Below are 25,677 nucleotides of genomic sequence, written 5' to 3'. Positions count from 1 at the left end.
TTGGTAAAATTGAGAAAACCACCCGTGCCAAGGTGCTGGACTGGAGCAAACGGCAAATCCCAGACACCGCTGTTGAGAGTGCAACGGTAAAACCCCTTTAGAAACTTATTTGGGATTGTCGACTGAGGTTGAACGTACACATTTTTCTAATAATGCAGACTTCCAGGGCTAGGTAGATCCATGCCAGAGAGAAAGGTCTGCACATGTGCACTAGAAACACGTACAGAATGATGATGCAGCATTATTTTTAGTAACCAAAATGGAAAACAAACCAATGTCAGTCAACATTAGAAAGGATAAACTGGAATATATGCATATAGCAATAAATTTCTATACAGCAGTAACAATGAGTCAACTACAACATGTATAATAGCATGGACGGATCTCACAGACATAATGTTGAGTGTAACTATTTCCATAAAGTACAAAAACAGGTAAAATTAAACTATCATACTGGGAGGGGTGTGACAGGTTTTAAAGTTTTAAAACAAGAACAAAACACACTTGGATCTAGTTATTGGGATGAGTCAGGATCTCTGGAAGGAGAGAGATTAGAAGGGCGTGAGGGGACCTGTGGAAGGCCTGTCATGAGCTATTTCTTCATCTGTGTGATGGTTTCATGGATGTTTTCTTTATACTTTATGATACTTGGACATCTTTGTTTTGTGTATTTTTCTATATGTTATATTTCACACAGAAAAAGGTTTAAAAGAACAGTCTTCACACACACACACACACACACACACACACACACACAGTAGGGTGACCGTTTCATTCCTCTCACAACCACCTTTCACACTGCCCCCTCTCACCCTGACTCACCTCTTGTAGCACTTTGCTCATCAGTGGTGACACACTGATAGTCTCTCCTCCTTCTGGATGGATTTGGAAATTCACTCTTTGATAAAGAATCTGAAAAAAGAACAACTGTTTTTAAATTTGCCTCATTTTACAATGTAGGCTTGAAATTTAAAAAGTACTCTTTTGAGGGGGAAAAAAAAAAACAACCCACTATTTCCTAATGACTACTTCGCGGTAACAGGCTTACTATGGGACTTCATGAACACCTTCACAAGGATGCAACCACAGTTTCAGGATCAGAATCAAGTGTGAAAAACCTGATATACAATGTAATAAATGACCATGAGACGAAAATGTGATTTCCAGAATCTCTTCACATATATATATATATTATATATATTTTTTGCGGTACACGGGCCTCTCACTGTTGTGGCCTCTCCCGTTGCGGAGCACAGGCTCCGGACGCGCAGGCTCAGCGGCCATGGCTCACGGGCCCAAGTGCTCCGCGGCATGTGGGATCTTCCTGGACCGGGGCACAAACCCGCGTCCCCTGCATCGACAGGCGGACTCTCAACCACTGTGCCACCAGGGAAGCCCTCTTCACATATTTAACAGTACTGTATTTCCTAACCAGAGTACCATCCTCCCTGACACAGATTTAGCCTGTGAATTTTAGGAAATTCAGCTTCTCTCTAACCAAAGCCCATATCCTGCCATTTCCAAAGGACTTCTAAGGGGATGGTGCCATCACTGGTTTTAATTCATATGGTTTCAAGTATATTGTACAAAACCACTTCTTACATATTTTATTCTTGACAGCACTAACTTTCCCCATTATATTCAATAATTTATTTCCTAATATACTTTCTTTTTTTCTCATACCTGTACCCTTTCTTCTTTACTGTAATAAAGCCAACAACACTAATTTATATCCTAATATCTTCGAATCCCTTTTCATATAAGTGACAGACTATTTCTTTCCATAAATTAAAATTTTCATATTGCTGAAAAAGAAAGAGCACAAATCCCAAATCCACAGACTCAACAAAGTATACTTCATACAGTTCAGGAGCACTTACTTTATTGGGAACACTTACTTCTGTCTTCAGAGAGCTGCTGGCAGCCAAAAGAACTTCAATGCTGCTAGCAGGGCAATGTGTCAAAGCAAAAGCCACGAGTTCTTGACGAGTGGCCAAGTCCTGGTAACCTTCTGATTGTCCTAACTGGCTACAGACATCCCAACTTTTAGAATAACCTGGAAAAAGGGCAAGAAAAGACAAACTGATTTTCACTACAAGAAAAAATCTTTAATCTAACATGAGAAACGGCTTTCTGCTTAGGTCTTATGTTACCAAAGCAAAGTCAGTCATTAGTGATGCATATTATTATATAAGCAGAAGCACATAAGGATCTGAAACTAGAAAAGAAAGATTAGGTGAGTTCATTGTCTAGAAAGTTCAGTGCTGCTCCAGAGAAATTCTTCTGATAAACTATGTTAAATTTTACATTACCTGACAAGGCTACAAATAATCTACTGAGCTTTGATGTTGAGTAAAAGACTGGGTATCTGAATTCAGAAAGACTTGAGGGTATGGCCCAAGCACTTGTGTGAGCTTGAGAAAGTTCCAAGTGTCACACATCCTTCACCACTAAAAAACAATAATAATAATAATTCCTCCTTCATTGGGTTGTTAGAAGAACTGAACAATCTTTATTTAAAAACAACCTGTATTTAAAAGCTGTATTTATACACTGCAAAGCCTAGATAAAGAGAAATTATTATAGAGAGCTACACAGAATCATTCACTTTATAAAGACAGAGATCCAAGGACAGTGCCAAAAGTACAGTCAGCCCCTGAAACCAGCAGTTTTATCCTATGCAAGCTTACACTGTGAATTCTTAAAATGCACTTTTATTCTTATTTGAAGGCATTCCAGTTAGAAAGCAGGCCTTTTTTCTAAACATACAGAGTCAAAATTAGTCAAAATTACAGGTACCATCCTTATAGGAAAAAAATTATTACAAAGCTCTCCAAGTAAGTGGTAATAAATTAAGACAACAATGATTATCCAGAATACCATAATTATTCTGAACCTAATGTTGCAAAATCACTAGGTTAATATTACAGAACACAGTTCTTTCAGGAAACCAGTTTTCTAATGCTGAGGTTACAAAGCGTTGAGCTTTTTCCCAGAGTTTTCAACATTTTCATAGATGTGTTGCCAGACCCTCTCCTTGACAAAACTTTATTCAGGCTTCTCTGAGCCCTCTTCTCAAGGAGGCCTATACCTTGGCCCAGTCCTTGCTGAACACGTATAACCCAGTTTTATCAAGAATCCTGCCAAGTTAGTTCAGAGAGAATCTCTCACCCTTGGTATCTGATCACCCCGGCCTGCCATCAGCAAGAATCCTGTTAAGTCGGTTTAGTACCAATCCCCCTACTCTTGATGTCTCTTCGCTGTCATTTTTCACCCATTGTTGACCCCTCAACCTGCTCCTCAGTGGTAAATTCCCAGCTGCCTTTTCTGTATTTGGAGTTGAGCCTGTTCTCTCTCCCCCACTGCAAAATTCATGAATAAAGTCTTCCTTACCATTTGTAACAAGTGTCAGAATATTTTTTTCCTTTAACAGTATACATACAGAAAGTATACCTAGCATCAGTGCACAGCTCCAGGAGTTACCATGAAGTGAAGCAGTGCATTTATAACCACTCACTAGGAATGCACAGACAATGGGTAAACGGATGTGCTTGAGTTTTCACACAGTCAGACACAGCTACAAAAAGCAGATCATTTAGCACAGAGCCTGTAATAAGACAGCATCACTTCCTACCCCTCTGGGGAATGTATTCTTTAATAGAGAAATTATTCCACAATATAACCTGCTTATCCTCCAGAGACTTGAGTTATAATTTCAATATGGAAAGTTTTAGGGTTGCGAACTACTTCCCAATTACTCAACATTAATTTGAAAAGCGTTATGCTATCTCTTAAAAAAATTAAAGAATAGAAATACTGACAATTTAGTCACAAATTATAGATACTTGAAATTTTTAAAATTTTCTTTTATATGACAAATACATAAAAAGGCATTAAAATATTTTAAAATTGTTATTAAAATTATGAGCCTGTTTTTAATCTGGAATGGAAAGCAACCATATCTCAGATAAAATATAACCCTTGAGCCCATTAAAGTATGTATATTAATATACAAGCACATGGAATACATACTTATCAGCACTCACAAAACATTTCTCAAGGCTTACGAACACAATGTGGTTGGCTTACCGATTAGGCAACTAATTTCAAAACAGACCTCTTCCATTATTCACCACGTAAAGAGGACATGAGCAAAGTGTTTAGTATCTACTTCACCTGTGGCCATCAGCTCCTGACAATGCACATTGGCAGCTCTGTAGTCATGGAAACGAAGTGCTTGCTCTACTAGAAGGATTAGAACCTGTCCACGCCTTTCTTCTGGGTCTTCACCTGTAAACACATGCAAATGACTTACTGATTCGGGCAGTATCAATTGATAGAGGAGCTCCTTAACACTATCTTCCTAATTAATTCCAAAATAAAAAAACAGAGATTAGACTGATTTTTATAAGATTATAGGAGAAAAGATCATGGCCACTTAGACCTTCCAATCTATTTATTAATCATGGAATTCTCTCTCAGTCTCCTAAGTGATCAATGATTAATATCAGCCTCAGACCGAAAGTAAACTGGTGCAACCTCTATGGAGAACAGTATGGAGGTCCCTTAAAAAACTAAAAATAGAACTACCATGTGACCCAGCAATCCCGCTCCTGGGCATATACCCAGAGGAAACCATAATCTGAAAGGATGCATGCACCCCGTTGTTCACTGCAGCGCTATTTACAATAGCCAGGACGTGGAAGCAACCTAAATGCCCATCAACAGAGGAATGGATAAAGAAGATGTGGTACACACATACAATGGAATATTACTCAGCCTTAATAAAGAATGAAATAACGCCATTTGCAGCAACATGGATGGACCTAGAGATTCTCATACTTAGTGAAGTCAGACACAGAAAAACAAATAACATATATCACTCATATGTGGAATCTAATTTTTAAAAAAAGGAAACAAAAGAACTTATTTACAAAACAGAAACAGGCTTACAGATATCGAAAACAAACTTATGGCTACCAAAGGGGAAACATGGTACGGGAGGGATAAATCAGAAGCCTGGGATAAACACAAACACACTACTATACATAAGATAGGTAACCAACAAGGACCTACTGTATAGCACAAGGAACTCTACTCAATATTCTGTGACAGCCTATATGAGAAAAGAATCTGAAAAAGAATGAACATATGTATATGTATAACTCAATCACTTTGCTGCACACGTGAAACTACCACAACACTGTAAATCAACCATACCCTAATAATACATATATATGTATGTATGTATGTATGTATTCACCCCCAGACCAGCCATTCCAATCTAAGTGGGTAGAGGAAAAGTTTTCCTCCCAATAGGGAATTTAAATATTTTTCCTATTTATTTAAAAATTTTACCCTTTGAATGTTCTAATTATAATTCATAAATGACAAATAAAAGGGGAAAAAACTTAAGCACAAAGTAAAATGGACTTAAATTTTATAGTTTCATTGTGATAAAGTTAATTTGTATATCAGGCAATCTGAGCAGGTGGTTAAAAGGAAAAACATAAGCAAAAATAGGCTTGAAAAGAATGATGTCTAGAAAAATCCTACAAACAAAACAAAATTCTCAGGGAGAACAGCCAGGAGTATAGCCAGACTAGAAATCTATTAAAGAAAATGATCCAGATGTTTAGTCTGAAGAAAATACTAATGGTGGTCTGACAAAGCCCTGAGTATATGAAATATAATTTAAATTTTGTCCACAAATTCTTTGATACTCTTCTAAAGATGGAGCTTAATGCTTCTCCCCTTGAGTGGGGGCTGACTAGTGATTTACTTCTAACAAACAGAACATGCTGTAAACAACAGTGTGACTTCCAAGATTGGTCATAAAAAGCATTACGGAATCCGCCCTGCTCTCTCGTAGATCAACTGCTCTAGGAGAAACCCAGGAACTGCCATGTTAAAAGGACACTCCGGAAGCCCTGTGGAGAGCTCCACGGGGCAAGGAGCTGAGGCCTCGCACCACCAGCCAGGGAGCAATGGAGGCCTTTTCCAACAGCCATGGAAGCCAGCTCAGGAGCAGATGGCCCAGGCCCCTCAACTTAACTATTTCCCTTGAACTTGGGAGGGCCTGTGTGACTGCTTCTGTGAATGAGACACAATGGAAATGAAGCTACCCAAATTCCAAAGCTAAATTACAGAAAAACGACATGAAGTTTCGCTGGTTTCTCTGGGATCCCTCAGCCACGTAAGACATCTGGGTAGTCTGAGAACACCTTAAGGAAAGACAATAAGGAGAAGCCACACAGAGAAGAGAAAGCCCTAGCTACTCCATTCCCCAGCTTTTTAAAAGATCTTCTCAGCCCAGAGGCCAGACATGTGAATAAAGCAGGCTTTGGGATGAGCCCATCCCTAGCTGCTGTATCTGACTGCAATTTCATAAAAGACCCTGAACTGCCCAGTCAACCAGCAGAACTGGGAGAGATAAAAAGACGTGACTGTTGTTATTTTAAGCTACTAAGTTTGGGGGTGGTTTGTAAAGCAGCGATAAATAACCATAACATTCTATAAGCTTCAGACACATGTCACCTGCCTGTGATCCCTTTCTTAATACCACTCCACCCCCAGCAAAATATGAGAATTGCCTTTCTTCAAGTTCTATAACATTTGTTTACAGAAGCCATGTGCTACCGTCACAGCCCACGATGCAGCATAATTCACTGCTTCCGCAGACCTCTAAGATTCTAAATCCCCAGAGGGCAGCAGGTGTGTAACAGAACCCTGTATCCAAAGTACTGACAAAGTGATATTACTTTAGCTCTCTGAGGCCTCTATTTCCCCATCTGTAAAATGTGGCTAATAAGAGGCTGTTGTGCACAGCAAAAGAGGCAGTACGTTAAAAGGGCACAGAAGGGAACTGGCACACAGCAGTCACAGGTACGTATTAGCTATTATGTGCACTCAGGGGGCTCACAATAAAAACACTATGTTGAATGAAATGTAGATACTAGTCTTATTTTTTAATGATACTGCACTGAAGTTATAATACAGATTCCACATTAAAGTTTGTGAAAGAGAGGTGGCCAAGTTGAGATGGTTCCAAATACGAGAACTAAAATAGCTGCAATGAAGAAAAGAGGTCTGAACACCATGTGGGCCACATAAATGGGCTCTGCGGGACGGAAGAAGAATGTTCATACCATTATAAATGCAGGTTGGCCAAGATCACTGATCTTCCCATTTCTATGTCAACGTCACAAAGACAAAAATGGAAATTAATCCTAGTAGGCAGGTACATGGAAAATGCAGACGGCATCCCTGACTGCTTCATTAGTTTCTATGAACTGGATCCTTATGAAATTCCTCCCTGATGATCAGAGTGCTTCAAAGTTTACAAAGTGCTTTTATATGCATTAACTCATGTGGGTCTCTTATACTCTGGCAGGTGAAGCAAGGGGGGTGTCATTTCTATTTTCCAGATGCAGAAACTGAAGCTTGAGTCATTTAGCAAATGAACGGGACGGTCAGGAGTGGACCGGTCTCCTGACTCCACACCCGATTTCTCCGCAGCCATGGGAGATGCCTCACGAAGGATGCCTGGCCCCAGTCACGGTGTCGGCACCTTTCCAAGGCTGCTACAAGTCCAAAGGTGAAGATGCTAGTGTTATGCTTTTGGATAGGCTAGAAAAGGACAACTGACACAATAAAATTTACTAAAACTACAGGCCTTAAGAAGAAGAGTTCTACACATAAAAAATTTTAAACATTAATAAGTGTGTCCACTAAATATACTAAATATATATTTTTTAAAGCTCAAAATAAACAAAAATCCCCTTTACTTTTTTTTTAAGCTAAAAATGGAATTTATCTCAATTTAAGTAAAACAATTCTTGGGTTAGAAGTCTCTTTAGGCAGGATTACATCCAGAGGCATGTACTATATCATTAGGGTATTTTCTTTCTCTCTTTCAAATGGATTTATTTTCAGAAAACTGATCAGATAAATGACGGCCAGCATCCCCAAGGTTGTATCCTTATGACTTTCATTTGGAAAGGAAGAAAGAGCCTCTGTCTTCCTGTGTTTATATATCAAGCATCAGGAAAGATTTTGATTGGTTCTGTTTGAGTCACACGGTCATCCCTGAACTGGGTGGTGGACAGAATACTGAGGCCAACAACTGTGGCAAAGCATCTTGATTGGCAAGTCTCCCGGGATCACATGGGCTGGGAGATGGATGGTGTCCCAAAGGAAGACCACTTAGCAAACAGACAGACGTGTAGTACAGATAACTAGTGTTTCAAGTCAGCAGGGGGTTCGTGTTTATTCTTTTAGTTGAAACGGGAAGGTAACTGTCACAAATTGTGCTGGATCCATTTGAAAAATTTAAGCTGCACATTTAAAATCTGTTTAAGAAGATGAGGACCCACTTGACGATGTCCATCAGGTGGGATACATGTTGGATAAGTCAAAAATACGAAAGAAAAGTATTAAAAGATTGGTAAGCAGAACAGTGCAAAAAGTGAAGTGTAGAGTCAGAAAGACTTTCCTTGAAAGCCATGGCCTGCTATTTAACCCTGTTGAGCAAGATACTTAACTTCTCTGATCTTCAATTTCCCTCGTAAAATAGGAAGAATACATCATCAACACCACTTAATAGAAAATGAAATAACACATGTGAAAACCTGACCAAATAGAAAAGGCACAAATTTTTCTAAGAAACTATTCAGGACCAAAAATATCACACCAAATTTCAACATTGAAGGTGAACTGGTAGGGCCGGCTGGTCCTACTTTTCAGTTTTCTGGTTATAAATGGTAACCCTGACTTCTGTTTCTGACCTCGAAACCACTTGGTGGCACCCCAAATAAGCCTGCCCTCGTTTAAATAACAGAAGGTCCAAACAGCTCAATATAGGTGCACGGTTTTACAACATGCCAACCTTTCTAGAAAAGACAAATCCTTGCCCAAAAGCAGCTCCTCTGACACCTATAAGCACATATTCCTAGGTGATGTTTGCCTAGGTGATGTTGAGAATAACACAGATCCGTACTCTGCAGTTCAGCATTCAAAACTTACCTGCTACCCTCAGCAGCTCAGCCAGGCCCAGCAGTTTGGTAGATTGCTTGTAGCACATCGGGGACTGGCAAATACACTCCTTGATGAGGCCGATCCGATCAGAGCACAGTCGCACTACAGAGAAAGACATACTTTAGACTTGTGACCAGGGACATAACACTTTGTTATGTCAACCAAGCAAAATGAAAACTGTGTTAACCCCCAGATCAATAAGAATTAAGTAAAAGACACAATTTTTTAAAAACAGTAAAGTTACTGTTGCTTCTGAATAAATAATGTAGAACATGGATCTTTTCTTTATCACCAAACTTCTGAAACACAGCAAATGAACTGGCATTCTGAAGCTAAGAAAAAGTGTCACCTTTTCAAGTGCCAGGTCAGGACTTAGGGAAAATTTTAAAGAAGGCGGTATCTGTCTTTGAAAACTTCGCATACTTCCTGGTACACCAGTCGCGCCACCTTACCTCAACCCCCCTAAAATCCATTCCATGTTCCAAATATCCATCTTCTACCTCCACCACGTCATACCAGTTTGGAGGGCAGGAGTCCTCAAAGCGCTCACTGACCCAATTTATTAACCTTTCTCTAAAAACAGTCCCCATCCTCTCACTTAAGCTAGATGTTAGGAAAATAAAATATGTCTGATCACACTAATCCACACTATGAGGTAATTAGGCACACTTAAAGGGGGAAAAAAAACTTGAATTAAAGACTATTATGTATATGCTAGGAAGAAATGGTATCTATTCAGGATAGAGGTGTTAACTTTTAAGAAACATGGCACTACCTGGGAAGCTAGGACCCAGTAAATACAACAATAACAATTATCATGATAGTAGCTGACATGAAATGAATATGACCTGTGTCCTAGGCACTGTTGTAGGTGCTTTATGTGTGTTAATCCTACAAGGCAGAACCTAACAAGGCAGGTACTATTATCCACAGGGGAAGAAACTGAGGTGCAGAAAGATTAAGTACTTTGGCTAAGGTCACTGAAAGTGATGGGACCTGAATTCAATCCAGCTCCTTAAATATTCTTCACACCTTCATTCCTTTATCCATTCCTAAATCCGTGGCTATATAACATACATCCTATTTTCCCCCAAAACTTCTTCTAGGTAGGTGGGAGGGGGCCCAGGGATTGTGGATATAAAGGAGAAAGGTAGTAGTTTTTCTTTGGAATAGGCTTTTTTTTTGGGGGGGTGGGGAGTAAGTTTTTATCATGACTAAATTTCATACTCACAGAAAGGTTGCAAGAATGGTACAAAGAACTCCGCTACAGTTTTTGCCAAGATCAACCAATTGTTAATCATTTGTTCCATTCACACTTGCAATCATGCATGCCCTTCCCCCCTTCCCCCAAACACATGCATATATACACATAAACGTATGTATCTACACACATCTATTTTTCCTGAACCATATGCAAATATCATGTCTTTTTATCCATAAATACTTTAGAGTGTATTGGGCTATTTCAAGATAGCTATTCATGCAACTGCTAGTACAGTAACCCTGTGGCGGTCTTTACTCTAAGATGTAAGGTAGACGTAGACTTCAGTTGCTTCACAATCAGGACGGCTAATATCTAAGCTGAGTACAGCTTCCGCAGACCGTATTGTTTTCACGTCACAAATACCCACCTCATTAACTTTCAGGCTGGCCATGTGACTTCTATAGGCAATGAAATGTGGGTGGAAGTGACATACGCCACTTCTAAGCAAATGCTTAGGAGTCATCATCATGGGATTCCTGATCTCTTCCCTCTGCTGCTACGATGCCAGGTTTAAACTTACAGTATCGCACTGAGATTTTTGAGTTTTTTTTTTTTTTTTTTTTTTTTACTATAGGACAGTCTAACAAAAACTAACTGATACAATATACTTCAAACTTTTTCATAACTTTTCTCAATCAAAAGACTGGGTTTTTTACCTCAACATCTGTTGTTTTATGTGTTTTTCTCCTAGTACATATATATTTTAAGAAAATGTGTACCATTACTTCAACACTTCAGATTCAGTAACTATGAGAAAGGTATTTCTATATATTTCTAACCTGATTTTCAAAACAACACTTATAGATATTATCATCATTCTATGTACCTAAAAGTCCGGGTTTTCACAGATGCTTCAATGGTCTTGTTTGATGAATTCTTATACCCTTCTTAGAGAAACTCTAGGTTTATAACTCTAATAAGCTGATTTCCTTACTGTTACCACTCTTTCCAGCTCAATAAAATTAAGGTGGAAAACTGAGACTACACACGGCAATGGATCATCATTTTCTCTATACTTCCTTTTACTGGAATGCTCAAGTTTGGTTTTCTGCTTGTTGCCCTAAGCATGGTATATTACTAAGACTTCAAGCACATTAAATACATTTGGAGAGTAGGATTCTAACAGAATGTAACTGCCATGTTAAAAATGCCTTTTTATTTTATTTATCTATCTTTTAAGCCTCTGGACCATCACTATACCAGTTCTCTTTTACTGTTTACCATAGGACATGCTAAATTATATTTCAAAATGTGATTTCTTATTTGAATTAATTCAAGCCATAGATGTTATTATCTTTCCATGAAGGGAAGAGGTCTTTTGACTCCTAAAATTCCTTTTCAAACTGAAATTAATGAACAAGAAAAGAATAAGCATATATGTATCTTTTAATAATTGAGGATTCCTCAATTTCCTCTAGATCTCACAAATATTTTTAAAAACTACTACAAGACACACACACACAAACACACACACACACACACACACACACACTCCCATATCAGACATAAGAACCATTTATTGGCCAGTTACCCACACGGCAAACAGTCTCATAACAACCTTAGGAGGAAGGGAGAGCACATGCCCAGCAAAACACAGATGTAAAATTTCAATTTCGGTCGCTCATGAAGGGCATCAAAGATGCAGAACGTATATAGCTCCTCATGATGTTGCAGAAGGACAAATCGGACCATATAGGTGAGGAAGGAGATAATGTGTAGAAGTCAGTCACTTAGCTGATGACAGAGAGCAAAGGTCAGAGTTTCCTTCTCAAAGAATCTTTTACTTTCACACCTCCTCATCAGTAGAGTATTGTTTACTGTTACATATGCAAGTTCTTGAGCCAAACAGACTACCTAGTTCCACCTCTAACTAGCTGTGTGACCACAAGTAAGCTACTTAACCTCTCTGTGCCTTGATCTAGAAAAATGAAAACAATAACAGTCACTACCTCACAGGGTATTTACAAGAATTAATAATTACATGCAAAGTATACTTAGAACTTAAAAATCACTCAATTATTATTATTATTACTAACATATTCACAGAAATGCTTAAGTATTGGATTCTCTAGTATAAGGATTCTCAGTGTTCAAGATATAACTTTCAGGACTGTCCAGGGAATATTTTACTATTATCTCCAACTGAGGAAGGTAAAGTTCAAAGCCATTAAGTTGCCACAGATCACACACCTCAAGGTGGCTGAATCAGAATTTAAACCCAACAAGACAGAATCAGGCCTGCATGTCACGCCTCTCAGTATATTAGTCCCTCCAAGTCAAGAGGTACCCTTCATTATTTTGGTTGCTGGAATAAAAGTGCCTAAATTAGTCTTTATTGAATGTAAGGAAAGGAGAGTGGAGGAGAAGGAAGGGACAGTGAGGGAGAGAGGGAGGGAGAAGGAGAAAGTAGGTAAGACCACTCTAATTCTGCCATCATTAAGAGGACCTCCAAGGAAGATAATAAAAATGACAGCTGATACTTAGAGAGCTCTTACTATATCCCAGGCACTACAAACATACAGACTTAATCTTTATAAGCAATTCTATAAGGTACTCATTACTAGGCTCATTTTGTAAATGAGAAAAGTCAAACACAAAGAAAGGTTAAGACACGTGTCCAGTTACTCAGCAATAAGTGGCAACATGGGCTCCCAGCTGGGCTTAACACAATGTCGTAAGTCTGGAAAACCGACTTACTCTATTGTAGAAAGAACACAGGGATAACTAAAATATCCTAAATTGGTTCACTTGAATAGTAAGAATAATTTACGCAACATAAACACCCAAGATATGGGGAAAAGCACACATATGTACACACACAAACACACCATAGGCGATTCTTACACGAGGCATTATTTTTTATATGATATTTGTAATCCCGTTTTCTATTAACTCATGCATGATAACTTATCTAGTACCACTAGCCCTCACCTGCTGAGAGGTGCAGCAACTCCTGGAGTGTAGGCAAAGAAGGCTTCAAAGCAAAGTGACAAAATGAACTACTGTACACTGACTACAATAAAAAATGCCTGGACCATAAATCTTTAAATATCAAGTAACTTTGTTCGTCCAATATTACTGATGAATACTGAAACCTAAATTATATTTGTGACATAAATACAACAAACAGTACACGAAAAGAATATTCCATCTCCACATCCAGAAGCCATTCTAACAGGAAATTCCAAATTAATCTATCAAACTGAAAAGCTGTCAAAACATGAAAGCAAAGTCTTCCTTAAGACTCTCCTCAGTCAGGAAACTTCTCAGAACCTACAGTTTGCTGATGTGCAAATAGTGCTAACCGAGCACCGAAGAAAAATCAGAGCGCAACGTAATTTTCAAACTTTAATAGCATTTGGGAAACCATTTTTTGTATTCTATCAATCTGCTTGAATTAAATAACTAGCTAAAATATACACACACACAGAGTCAAAGCTATAATGACTTGACCTAACAAGAGATATAAGAAAGACAAAAGTTTCACAGTGCTCTAGACTCTCTCATGACTGAAATCCTCAATTAAAAATATAAGTGTTTCGGGAGAGGTGGTTAACAATTTAAGATATTTGAGAATAAACTGAAAATGCTTTTTGGTAACTGTGATTAATCCTCACAATTTTAAGAAGCTCTGAGCTCAAAAATTACACAAATGGTGCGAGTGAATAGAATTTCCTAGTGATTTAACAGTCACCTTGAACACAGTTGTTTCAGATGTTGCCGGCTATTTATACATCACATACAAACTACTGTCAAACAGAGATATTCAAGGTAATAGTAATATTACCTTTTAAAAGTCTAATAAATTTGTCTGACAAGCAGAACTTTAATTTTTAGTAAAACTACAGTGGAAATCCACATGAAAACATGAGAATGTCTCTCCTGCCTCATATTCCCCAAGATCCACCTGACTCAAAGCACCTCAGAAGACAAAGACACCAAGGAACCTTTAACAGGCTATCACTGACCGAAGATACTAGAAGTTTAAAAAAGGAAAAGAGAGACACACACACAATTCTGATGAAAATTTATCAAAAACCAGAGAGATGGAAGGAACTTAGTTATGCCTCCCCCACTCCCAATTCCAAACGTTTCCAGAGTTAAGAACAAAGGTAAGAGCACTTTGCTGTACACCTGAAACTAACACAACACTGTAAATCAACTATACTTCAATAAAAAATAAATAGTAAACATCATTTTTTTTAAGAATAAAGATAAGAGATTACATGGAAACTAGCCAAGCATACCACAAATCACCAAGCATACCCACTTCATTTAGGGCAATGAGGTCTGGGATTGAAAATCTACCTCCTCCTTATCAGGTAAGGTTCAGGACACTGGGAGACACCCACTGTCCTGACAGGACAGGTGACTGTGTAACAGCAGGATTATTTGAGTTGGTACTAACCTGACTTCTACCTTTAGGTAAAAGAACTCGAGCAATGTTAACAAATTGCTAGTAACTTAATTCTAAACAACAACTTCCTGTCATTCCCGCTGCTTAAAAAAAAAAAAAATCTGTTTAATTAAAGAATATTCTACAGTAAGCATAAAAACAAATAAACTATTATCATTTATAGCTAATTCTAAATCTATGCAACTGAAACAAATAAATAAATTGCAATCCAAAACTGATGTAAACCTGAAACTCTCATCCATATTCCCCAATTTCTATTTGTGTTTTTATCCAATAGCCTCACAGATGTACTGTTATTGAAAAACGAGACAGAGGGCAGAATCTAGTGCTAATGGACTAAATGACCAAAAGTACTCTTTAGTTAAAAACCTAAAAAGGAACACGAGTGAACTAATGCAAAATGAGTTAATAACAGTGCAACACTAAATAGAAAACTCACCTTGCAAAGGCAGAATCTTTACCCCAAATTCTTCGAGGCACCCCAGGGCTTGGATAAGATCTAGCTCCTCTTGAATGGCAGCGGGTCTATCTGTTATCAGCTGTAAGCAGCACCTAGGAGAAATTCATTTTTAAAAAGGAAAAGTAACATATGTTCAGCTAAGTTGCCTTTCTATGATCAACAACATAGAGATCCAACACATTTATCAAAAACCAACTTCCTGCCAGGTATTCTGCTAGAGGCTTTCTGATCTCTTACTTAATCCTCACAGCAAGGCTGTGAGACAGGCAAACATCACCATCTTCTTTTTAAGGAAGCCAAAACTGAAGCTCAGAAATGAAGCAATTTGCGCAGGGTTATGCGGACAGTACGTAAGGTATCACAGGATAAAGCAAGACACGTTAGCTCTGGGTGTAGTGTTCCGTGCACTGTTGACTCAAAAGATAATGATCATGTAAAAAAGATTAAAAAAAACAGAAGGAATACAGTTAATAGTTATTCTTTTAAGGAAAAGAGAAATGTCTTGATTCGATCAGAATTTTGTCTCTCAAAGGAAAAGGAATAACCTAAGAAACTGCACAAGAGACATTTTTCTGATCAGAAACAATCAGTTGGTGATGTAGTACTGAGATAAATATAGATGAAAGTGATTTGATAATCTATGAATTTGTGATACCTATGGAGTATTTTAAGCCAATTTTTTTTAATTCAGAGAAAGTATACTTAATAAATACTGTAGTTAACAATAAACCTATTTTCTGAAAGGTGCATGGAGAGGAACAGTGGAGCATGAGACTAGAAAGACAGGTAGAGATCAGGCCATGAAGAGCTAACAGTGCTAAAATCATGGACCATCACATGAAAATATCTAGGCCCCAGGATCTACCTACAAGACCAAGCGACAGATATAGGCCTAGCTCGCTCTTTCAAACTTTGGGGATTTAAATCGGATGAGCACTGACACATACTTACTACTGGTTCAAGGATAAACAGTATGCAACCTATTTGTGGCATCTACCAAAATGCTAACTGCACTTTGAACCCAGGAATCCCAGTTCTAGGAATTTATACTACAGATAGGGTCTCACATGCCCAGACATAATTCTGGATGTTCACTACCACAGTCTTTTTAAAATAAAATACACTAAATCAGGAACTAATTAAATAAATTGTATAAAAGTCAAATAGTCTACAACCATCAAAAAGGAATGAAACAAACCTATATGTATCCACATGGAAAAACCCACAATATAGATCGTAAGTGAATAAAACAAGACACAGAAAGATAGGTACAAGTAGTATACACTTATTTGTGATTTAAGAAAGAAGGGGGTAACTTTTAATAAGATATTCCGGAAGGATACACAGGAAACTGATTAAAAATATAACTGAGGGATAAAGTTAGAGGAACTCGAATGAGGAGAAAGACATCTTCCATATCTATCTTTTGTGTATTTTTAAATATTTCATCTTGTGGATGTACTGCTTCCTCAATTAAAAAAAAAACCTAGTAAATAAATAGTAATTTAATCAATAAGAATGGATGGGCTATTTTCTATTTCAATAAAACTGTAAACAATTAAATACATCTGGGCTCACAGGTCTCAATCAGTTTGGTGCCACATTACATACATATGACATCTTTTTTAAATGAAGGTGTGTCCTTGTAGGAGAAAAGGGGATGGATGAAAGGCAAATACTGCAAGTACTGTGTAGTTTCAAAAATGATCTCTAGGAGCATCTGTCAAAAAGATTTAGGTCAAACACAACTCCCAGTTGTTCTATTTGATATTTTCATCATCTGAAATAGAAATACTACCCCTTGGGAGAGAAGGAAAAAGTTTACTAACTATTTTAAACAACTTTGTCAAGTTCAATAACATGGTTTGAGAAAACATGATTCTTTCTGTGATAAGTTATCACTGGGGGGAAAAAAGTTACCTTTAAGTTTTGCTAGAGTTGAAACAACTACCAGTTATTTGAGGGGAAAAGTAACTCTAAACAACTACCACAATCTTTACATCAAAATAAATTCCAAATGGGCCTAAAATTTCCATGCAAAAATAAAACCACCAAAGTAGTAAAAAAAAACAATACGAAAAACTATTTTAATGGTCTTGGGAATTAAAGGTCTTTCAAAGGATGACACAAAAGACAAAAAAGAATAACAACCGAGTTTTTTAAAAATTCAAAATAGCCACTTGAAAGATAAACTGTATATTATTAAAACTTGGCAACACAGTTTAACCATTAAGAGAGGCAAAGGGCACGTGTCCCATATGCAAAAAAAAAGCTCCTAAGAATCAATAGGAAAAAGAGGAACACAAACTTTCCTGTTCAACAGGCTAAGAGAGGAACAGAATTCAGAGTCCAGAAATTTCCCCCTGGAAGGGACTTCTGAGCTTTATCATCTAATCAGAGCGGAAGCCATGTAAAGCATACAGACACGACCTAATGTGTTGAAATTTTCCAGAACTTGAACTTGCTGGCTACCACTTGAATCTCTTCCAACAGAAGAAAAGTATAACCCTATAGATAATCATCTAGAATGACTGTGGGAAAGTGTGCTAGAGAAAAAGGGTCACAAGAGAGTTGATGAATACTTAGGACGTAATTAAGTTTTCATTCTATATTCAAGCAATAAATAATGGCGCCCCATAGAGTAGAGTCAATCTGTACTTGTGATAACATATTTTGTGAGGTAGAGGATAAAACCAACAATGAAGTTTGTATATTCTAACTCCCCCCCTCCCTCTTATGGAGAATACAGAGTTCCTCTACCTGGCCAGATCCATGCAGCTGTCAGTGAGGCCGGTAGAAGAATTGAAGTACTCTCTGCTGGCAGCCAAAACCAAGTCAATACTTTTTTCATAACTGACCCTGTACTGGGTTTTTCCTTTATGGGCTACACTAGTTGGTGGATTTATTGAACAAGCACTGCAGTGCATCATCTGTCCAGCCAGGTGGATATTTTCAAGGCGACTGGAACACAGAAGGCTCTCTGTAAATATCTGGGGAAAAGAAGAAACTGGAGTTAGTGCTTAAAGAGGGAGGACTCAGTTCTTGACACAATGGAGGCTCTGATATCCAAGTGAAATAAATTTTTAAAAATACATCCATCCTACAGGCAGAGGTTGCACAATATTTATGAATGTACTAGATGACAATGAAGCGCACTTTAAAATGGTTAGTATTATGCTATGTGAGTGTCACCTCAGTAAAAAAATCCCCCTTTCAGGAAGAAGAAGAAATAACTTAACTGAACAAACCAATGGTAAGCATAATATTAATGTGTTACAACAAATACTTGAGTAAAATATCCAAAGTTCATACTTATTAAAAACAGGATCCATTAGACACACTGTCCCACACTCTGCTTAAAGTATTTATAACATTTCAATTTTTTAAAAGAAAATCTTTGAATATGATACACATGATTAATGACTGTTTAAAGCATCTGAAGTCAGCCTCATAAACTAAACACCCAAGCTACAAACGTTCTACTTACACCTAGTCACTAGAATTACAATACACCACATAACATTTTTTTCTAATCTGCAATTTAAAAACTATTTAAATAAAACAAAAGCCTCTGATGGAAGGCAGTTATGCAAATGTCATTGTATTTTACAAGGCAACTAATAGCATCAATTAACATAAAATTTATTCCATAATTGAGGTTATCTACTTACTCCAAAAAAGTCCTATTAAAGAGCTCCCTTTAAACCCACACTAATAGCATCAATATATAAATAGCACAAGAACTTCCACAAGAACGTTCTTTCCTATCATGCCACTGTTGGATGAGGATAACACAGAAAAAGAAGCAAGAGATAAAAAGTAGATTTCATGGAGAAGCAAGAGTTTCTTTATAATTAGGAAGGCTACCCAATTTTCATAGGACCCCCTTATTTTCACTTGTTTCTAGGCTTCTGGAGAAGACATTTTTAGACAGGTGTTTCCTAAAATGACTGATAAGGATAAAATTACTAATACCTACGAGAGATCTGCTATAAAATCCATATTGTGACAGAAAGCGAATTATCAGTGAGTAACCCTAATCGCTTATATGACAGGTGAAAATGGCTTGCTCCATGTGACCAAAATGACTTAGATGTAACAATTTCTCTATTCCTTTGGTTTATTCAGGTAAGCCATAAAGAGTCAATGCCCAATACTGAAAAATAAAATTCACTCACTCTAATATTTTAAAGGTTTTGCTGAAATGAACAATATAGATTTCTGCTCTACGGGCTGTATAGAAATCTTGCACCTTATCAAAATTATGCCAATGAGATTTAAAATTATTTTCCAATGACAGCAAAACCTAATACAGTGGCCACAGGTCAGTAAGACAATATAGCATAATTTAAACATCACTAAAATATTTTAAAATGTAAGTTTGCCAAATCTGTATTATCTTCTAGAATCGGTTCAGGACAGTTATAATATGCTTTCAAATGTTTTCTCAAAGGAGGAAGACTAACGGCGCGAAGTCATTAAAATATCAAAGCCTAATGCAAAGGTTAAAATATAACTAGAACAATTTACTACGTCAAGTTGTTATGATAGACTACTCTACACAGGAGCAAGTTCAAGTGTAATATACTTAATGCTAAGTTTTCAATCAGAGTCAGAAAATACCAGGAAATAACGCTACTCCCACTTTAAAAACACTACTTCAAGCAGGGTTACTAATGACAGTAAGATTTTGGACCCCATGTGCATATAGGTTATTTTCTCCTGAAACTGAATTTCAAGTTTTGCTTTAGATACAAAGGTGAAGTTTCTGGCAGCTGTACGTGGTCTGAGAGTGTAATCACCGATATAAAGTTTACACTCATCAAGCACATAAAAACCTGAAGTTCAAATACAAAGCCATTCATTTCTCAACAGTCTGTATTAGCGCTCTTCTGGTAAAACTACCTTAAATTAAAATACCAACCAATTTCACGAAACAGAGACCTACTTTATAACTCTCATCTTATCAACGGGTTACGCTTCGTGATGTCAGAGCAGAGCAACACAAGAAATATTCTACAGGATTTTGATCTGGTTTGTTTGATAGGCAAATTCAAATGGGAACCCTCTTTTAAACTGTATCTCATTAAAGTCGGGTTAGCTGGATCACTTTTCCATACAAAGCGTGAGTAATTTGGTGGTAATACACACACCTTCCAAAATAAGGATTAAATTCTCCTCAATTACGCTCCTAGTCAGCTCACCACCCTTACGCACCCTCTATGTCCCAGACACTGTAACATGCCCCGGGGCAGCTGAGGGTGAACACGATGTGATAATGCCTACCTAGGAGCTAACGACCAAAGGGAAGAAACAGACAGAAACAAAGGAAGGCTGTAACAGAGATAAGTTATATCAAAGGACAAAGGAAGGCATCCTAGAGGGCATGATTAGTGAGCTGAATCCTAAAAGTTATCAGCAATTTTCAAATTTAAAAAAGAGGAATATACTCCAGGCAAAGGGAATAATGCGTACAAAGTCACAGAAACAGGAAACAGCATCGTGAGTGGAGGAATTCATGACAGATTTGGCACTGCTGGAGCACAGGACACAAGGCGGGGAGTGTCAGTCAGAGGCGAGAATGGACAGGGTGGCTGGAATCTGCCGTGGCTTTCTATGCCAGGCTAAGGAATACGGTTACTTTCTAACTGTAGATACGGTATTTTATCTATTTTATATAGCAGCGCATTTTAAGAAGGGGAGTGTCATGAAAAGGTCTGTTTTAGAAGAATACTCTCTTCCGTGTAAATGAGGAAGAGATATGGAAATAGGGAAACAAGTTTGGAGGATTACAACAATTTAGCAGAGATGAAGAGAGGACAGATTTGACAGACTTTTCTCAGGCACATGAAGCAAATTTTAGTGACCACAAAAACTATGGAAGAGAGAGGATCCAAGTACGATTCGGAGTTTTCCAGCTAAGAATTAACCCACTAAATAAATGGTGTTGCAACGAACAAAGAAGAAGTTATGTATGCAAGTGCTCAAACTCTAAAGCATCACTCAGTTATGAGCTATTGAATATTATTCAATAATTCAATCCTATTACTTACAGTGAAGCTTATGGTCATCATCTTGTGTCCAATCAACAAAATGTAACAACCAAAATTACAAAATTACAAAGAAATATTTACATATGCAGAGTTACCTCGTAGCAAGCATCAGAGTCTAGACAGGTGTAAACATTCTGCTGCATAGTTAACATGTCTTGCAGCAACATTCTCCAATGAGACTCACTGACAGGAGGCTGCCTGGGGGTAAAAAAGAAAATAATTCATGAAATTGCTCTCTTCAATTGGTCAAAAGTAAAAAAAATTGGTACCACTATTCTATATGCCACACAGCTCCCACATGATCAAGAGAAATAGATCTCATTTGAATTTCCAGGGAAAAAAACTTTGATTAAAGATAGAGGGAAGGGCTTCCCTGGTGGTGCAGTGGTTGACAGTCCGCCTGCCGATGCAGGGGACACGGGTTCGTGCCCCGGTCCGGGAAGATCCCACGTGCCGTGGAGCGGCTAGGCCCGTGAGCCATGGCTGCTGAGCCTGCGCGTCCGGAGCCTGTGCTCCGCAACGGGAGAGGCCACAACAGTGAGAAACCCGCGTACGGCAAAAAAAAAAAAGATAGAGGGAAAAGTTGGGCAGCGACGCACCAATGCCAGAGATGTTGCCAGAGCTGCCTCTGCTGTAGGCTGCCTAGACACAAAACTGATAATGGCAAAGGTAAACAGCTATGAGTTTCTAAGGTAAAATAAAGCACACGGCAAAGTAAGATAAAGCAGCTGTGATACAGCAGAAAAAGCACTTGGAGACAGGAGAATGAGTTTCATATTCCATCTTCATCCCTCTGCAGTCGCCAGCCGGGTATGTTCTTAACTTCAACCACACAGGCAGACCCAGAGGGCAGCAGGGGCCACACCTGGCATGAGTCTGGAGGCGGGAAGCACAGCTGGCCAGCCCGGCAGCCCCAGTGGTTCCTCTCAGTGGGACTCCTTGAGGCAGTCCACAGAGCCTGGGATAGAGCACTGCGGGGGTTCTCTCCCATCCAGGCGACAGCCCAGTTGCCAGCCCAGGTACGACAAGCCCTGTACGGTAGCTGCAGCTCCTATCTGGCTTAGGAAGAAGCTTCATTCCCCACAAAAGTCAGTACCTTTTTTTTTTTTTTTTTTAAACGTCGTTATTGGAGTATAACTGCTTTACAATGGTGTGTTAGTTTTTGCTGTATAACAAAGTGAATCAGCTATACATATACATATATCCCCATATCTCTTCCCTCTTGCGTCTCCCTCCTTCCACCCTCCCTATCCCACCCCTCTAATTGGTCACAAAGCACCGAGCTCATACCTTTTGTAACAATTCCATTGGCATAGTTTTCAGGGTCCCCTCGAGGATAAGCCAGTGACCACACATGGGAAAGCCAAAGCTTCAAGCCCCTACCAGGTTTTCTAGTTCATTTACACAGTTCCTCTAGGAGCAATTTACCAATCAGAGATTAAGTAGTGAGGCCTACACTATCTAGTTGATCAAATACCATTTCATGTTAGTATCCAGACTTACAGAGTTAAAGAATCAGTGGTTCAGATTCTCCTGCAACAGGGGAAACAGTGTTGTTAACAATGTCACAGAGAGTCACATATTAGCTGCGTGACTATATTTAACATTCCTGAATTTCAGCTTTCTCACTTAAAGAGAATCTCAAAAAATGATAAGGAAGGGATGAGATTAATTTTGAAAAAACACAGACAATGAAACAAAATTTTTCCTGAGTATAAAAACAAGCTCAGTTACCTGTATGGATTTGAATAAATTTCTTAATTTCTTTGAGCTTCAGTTTCCTTTTTTGTATATTATGAGAATTAACTTGAACTAGAATGTATGAAAAGACACTTCCCATATTTTTCTGGTACAAAGTAGCATTCAACAAGTGTGAATGAATAAATCTGGAAGTCACAAACACATCTGTTTGTTTTTCTGTAGTCACATACACAACCACTAATATTGTCTAGTAGGAGGGAGAATGTGTTGTAATTCTCTCTACCTCTCTCAAAAGTTCATCTTTGTTGAATATATGTGAGTTTGGAATCATCATTTATGTTTATTTTCTAGTCTTGAAGTTCTACATAATCATGAATCTCATTGTTTGAAAAGGGTAGGTTTGGTTCTGTTTTCTGTTTGTCGAATACCAACTGGGTGTTCCTTTTCCACGCGTCATTTTCTTTCTTATGCATTAAAAACAGGGTAAATAGACTGTGTTTAATAGTATTGCTATGGAAAAATTATGCATTGGGGATCTTTCCTACAAAAATTCTAGTCTTCAGGAATTTTTTTCACCTAAAATTTTTAATAACCATATGCTTCATTTGCTTATAGCATTTTCTATTTGCTACACAAAATGAACAATTATTTCTCTATGATATGTATTAAAGCTTAAGAGAATACATTTTTTTTTCCAGCATTCAAATACACAAAACAAACTGATATATTTGCAAGTCTTCAAGGATAATCTCTGAAGTGTTTCCATTAGTTAGACCTTGGTACGTGAACTCTTTGGGTGGGCTTCAAAGAATTAAAAGACTCTTTCAAATTTCGCTCACAGGCAGAAAAGTAGCAAAATGTTTGAAAAAGTGAGTGCCCATCTTGCACCAGATTCATAAAATCAGACCTGGGCACTGTCTAGCTGAATTCAAGTTCTCGCAGCCCAGCTGTTCTTCTAGAAGCCAGCAACACTGGGACAGATGGTATTAATGTTTTCTCACACATGGCTAGCCTTAAGTACAGGTTCTAATTAAAATAAATTATAAGACATTATTTCCAAAGGTCTTTTTAGAATACATGCAGTAAATAAGAACCAAGAGAAGAACCTGGAGGCACTATACAAGAGGTGTGCAAATTGATAGGGAAATACCTGAATACAAACATGATGTATTAATTACAGCTTTGGATTTTCCAGCGAGAAATAGTATTGCACTCAAGATAGTAAAACCTGATTTGTGACAGTCAGTGAAATCTGCCACCATTTAGAATATGCATAAGAAAATTCGATAGGTGCTAAAGGCCAAGCCATAGTAGCATATATGAAATAATTAAGATTCATTTCAAGTTGACTACCTTGAAAAAAGAGGCCGTACTCTCTTACATATTCACAGTAAGTAGAATGCCATAAGTAGAAATTAACTGCAAGGACTTTAGAAGTATTTGAGGGATTCAGTGGAAGGACAGCAGGTAATCTAGCAGCAACAGGGAGGCTTTCTTACTGAAGAGTAGGTTCTTGACTAGAGCCAACATGATGGGAAATACTGACCCATCGTTTATAGCTGTAAAGAAAGTTTAAGACTTAAATTGTCAACACCTCCTAAATTATTCACTTAGTAATTACTGAGAGAGGGCCAATGATATGTAAGGTTCCAAATTAGATGTTTGGTGACTGTAGCACTTGCCTTAGATAAGCTTATGATTTTGAAGGGAACATAAGGCACATAAATCAATAACTAGAGTAAACTGTTGAAAGAGACAGAGATAAAGAGAGAATTTTAAGGCTTCCTGTAAATCTACAATAATTTTAAGAATTACTATAAATCCATAATAATTAACACAGGATGGTTATTAGAGGAATGATAGACAAACAGATCAATGGATCAAAATAAAGAACCCCAAAATAGGCCCCCGTAATATGGAAAACTGATATTCAACAAAGATGCAAATGCAATTCAGTACAGAAAGGACAGTCTTTTCAACAAATGATGCTGCAATATTCAGATATTAAAAAAAAATAATCTATACCTTGAACAATAAACAAAAATGAACTTTCAAAATGGGCCATGAAACTGATTGTAAAATGTGAAACCAAAAGTGCTACTAAAAATGGCAGGAGGAAATCTCTGTGCCAAAAGTTTCTTAACATGACATCAAAAGCACAATCAACAAAGAACAAACTGATAAGCTGGATCTCATCAAAATTTATAAAGTATGCCCTTCAAAAGACACAGGTATGAGAATGAAAAGATAAGGCATAGATAGGAGAAAATCTTTGCAAAGCATATATCTAACAAGGACTTGTATCCTAAATGTATAAGAAAACTCTCAAAATCAGTAAAGAACCCAATTTTTAAAACGATCTAAGAAGATACACTGATGTCAAATAATCACTTAAAAAGATGCTCAACGTTATTACTCACTGGAGAAAGCAATTAAAACCAAAATTAGATACCACAACATACCTATTAAAATCACTAAACTTTAAAAGACTGACCACAGCAAGTACTGACAAGCATGTAGAGCAACTGGAATGCTCCTAAAAGACTGATTAAAAAATAAAATGGTACAAATGCTTTGGAAGACAGGCAGTTTTTCTAAAAGTTAACCATCCACCTACCATATGATCCTGCCATTCCACTCTCATGGATTTATCCAAAAGCAATGAAAGCGCATGTCCATACAAAGGCTTGTACATGAATATTCATAGCAGCTATATTTGTAAAAGCCAAGACTCAAAATAAACCAA

At 37.7% G+C, this 25,677-nt stretch overlaps 1 protein-coding gene across 5 annotated transcripts in view; it reads right to left on the bottom strand.

The window, feature by feature from the left end:
- The window catches only part of NBAS (NBAS subunit of NRZ tethering complex), a 343,094-nt gene that overhangs the window by 158,040 nt on the left and 159,377 nt on the right, over positions 1-25,677 (bottom strand). For all 5 annotated transcript variants that reach the window (XM_089923423.1, XM_089923419.1, XM_089923421.1 and 2 more), the window contains 7 exons: positions 21,326-21,428; positions 17,938-18,167; positions 15,157-15,269; positions 9,025-9,138; positions 4,177-4,290; positions 1,899-2,056; positions 823-912 (listed from right to left, as the gene is read on the bottom strand). In XM_089923423.1, the coding sequence (XP_089779549.1) occupies positions 823-912; positions 1,899-2,056; positions 4,177-4,290; positions 9,025-9,138; positions 15,157-15,269; positions 17,938-18,167; positions 21,326-21,428 (922 nt within the window). The remainder of the gene's footprint in view (positions 1-822; positions 913-1,898; positions 2,057-4,176; positions 4,291-9,024; positions 9,139-15,156; positions 15,270-17,937; positions 18,168-21,325; positions 21,429-25,677) is intronic.

Source organism: Delphinapterus leucas, chromosome 13, assembly GCF_059928025.1.
Source record: "Delphinapterus leucas isolate spDelLeu-1000000601 "Yukka" chromosome 13, BTC_Dleu_Yukka2, whole genome shotgun sequence".
In the NCBI taxonomy this organism is placed as follows: Eukaryota; Metazoa; Chordata; class Mammalia; order Artiodactyla; family Monodontidae; genus Delphinapterus; species Delphinapterus leucas.
Note: the sequence above shows the minus strand (reverse complement) of the source record. Positions and strands in the feature narration are given on the sequence as shown.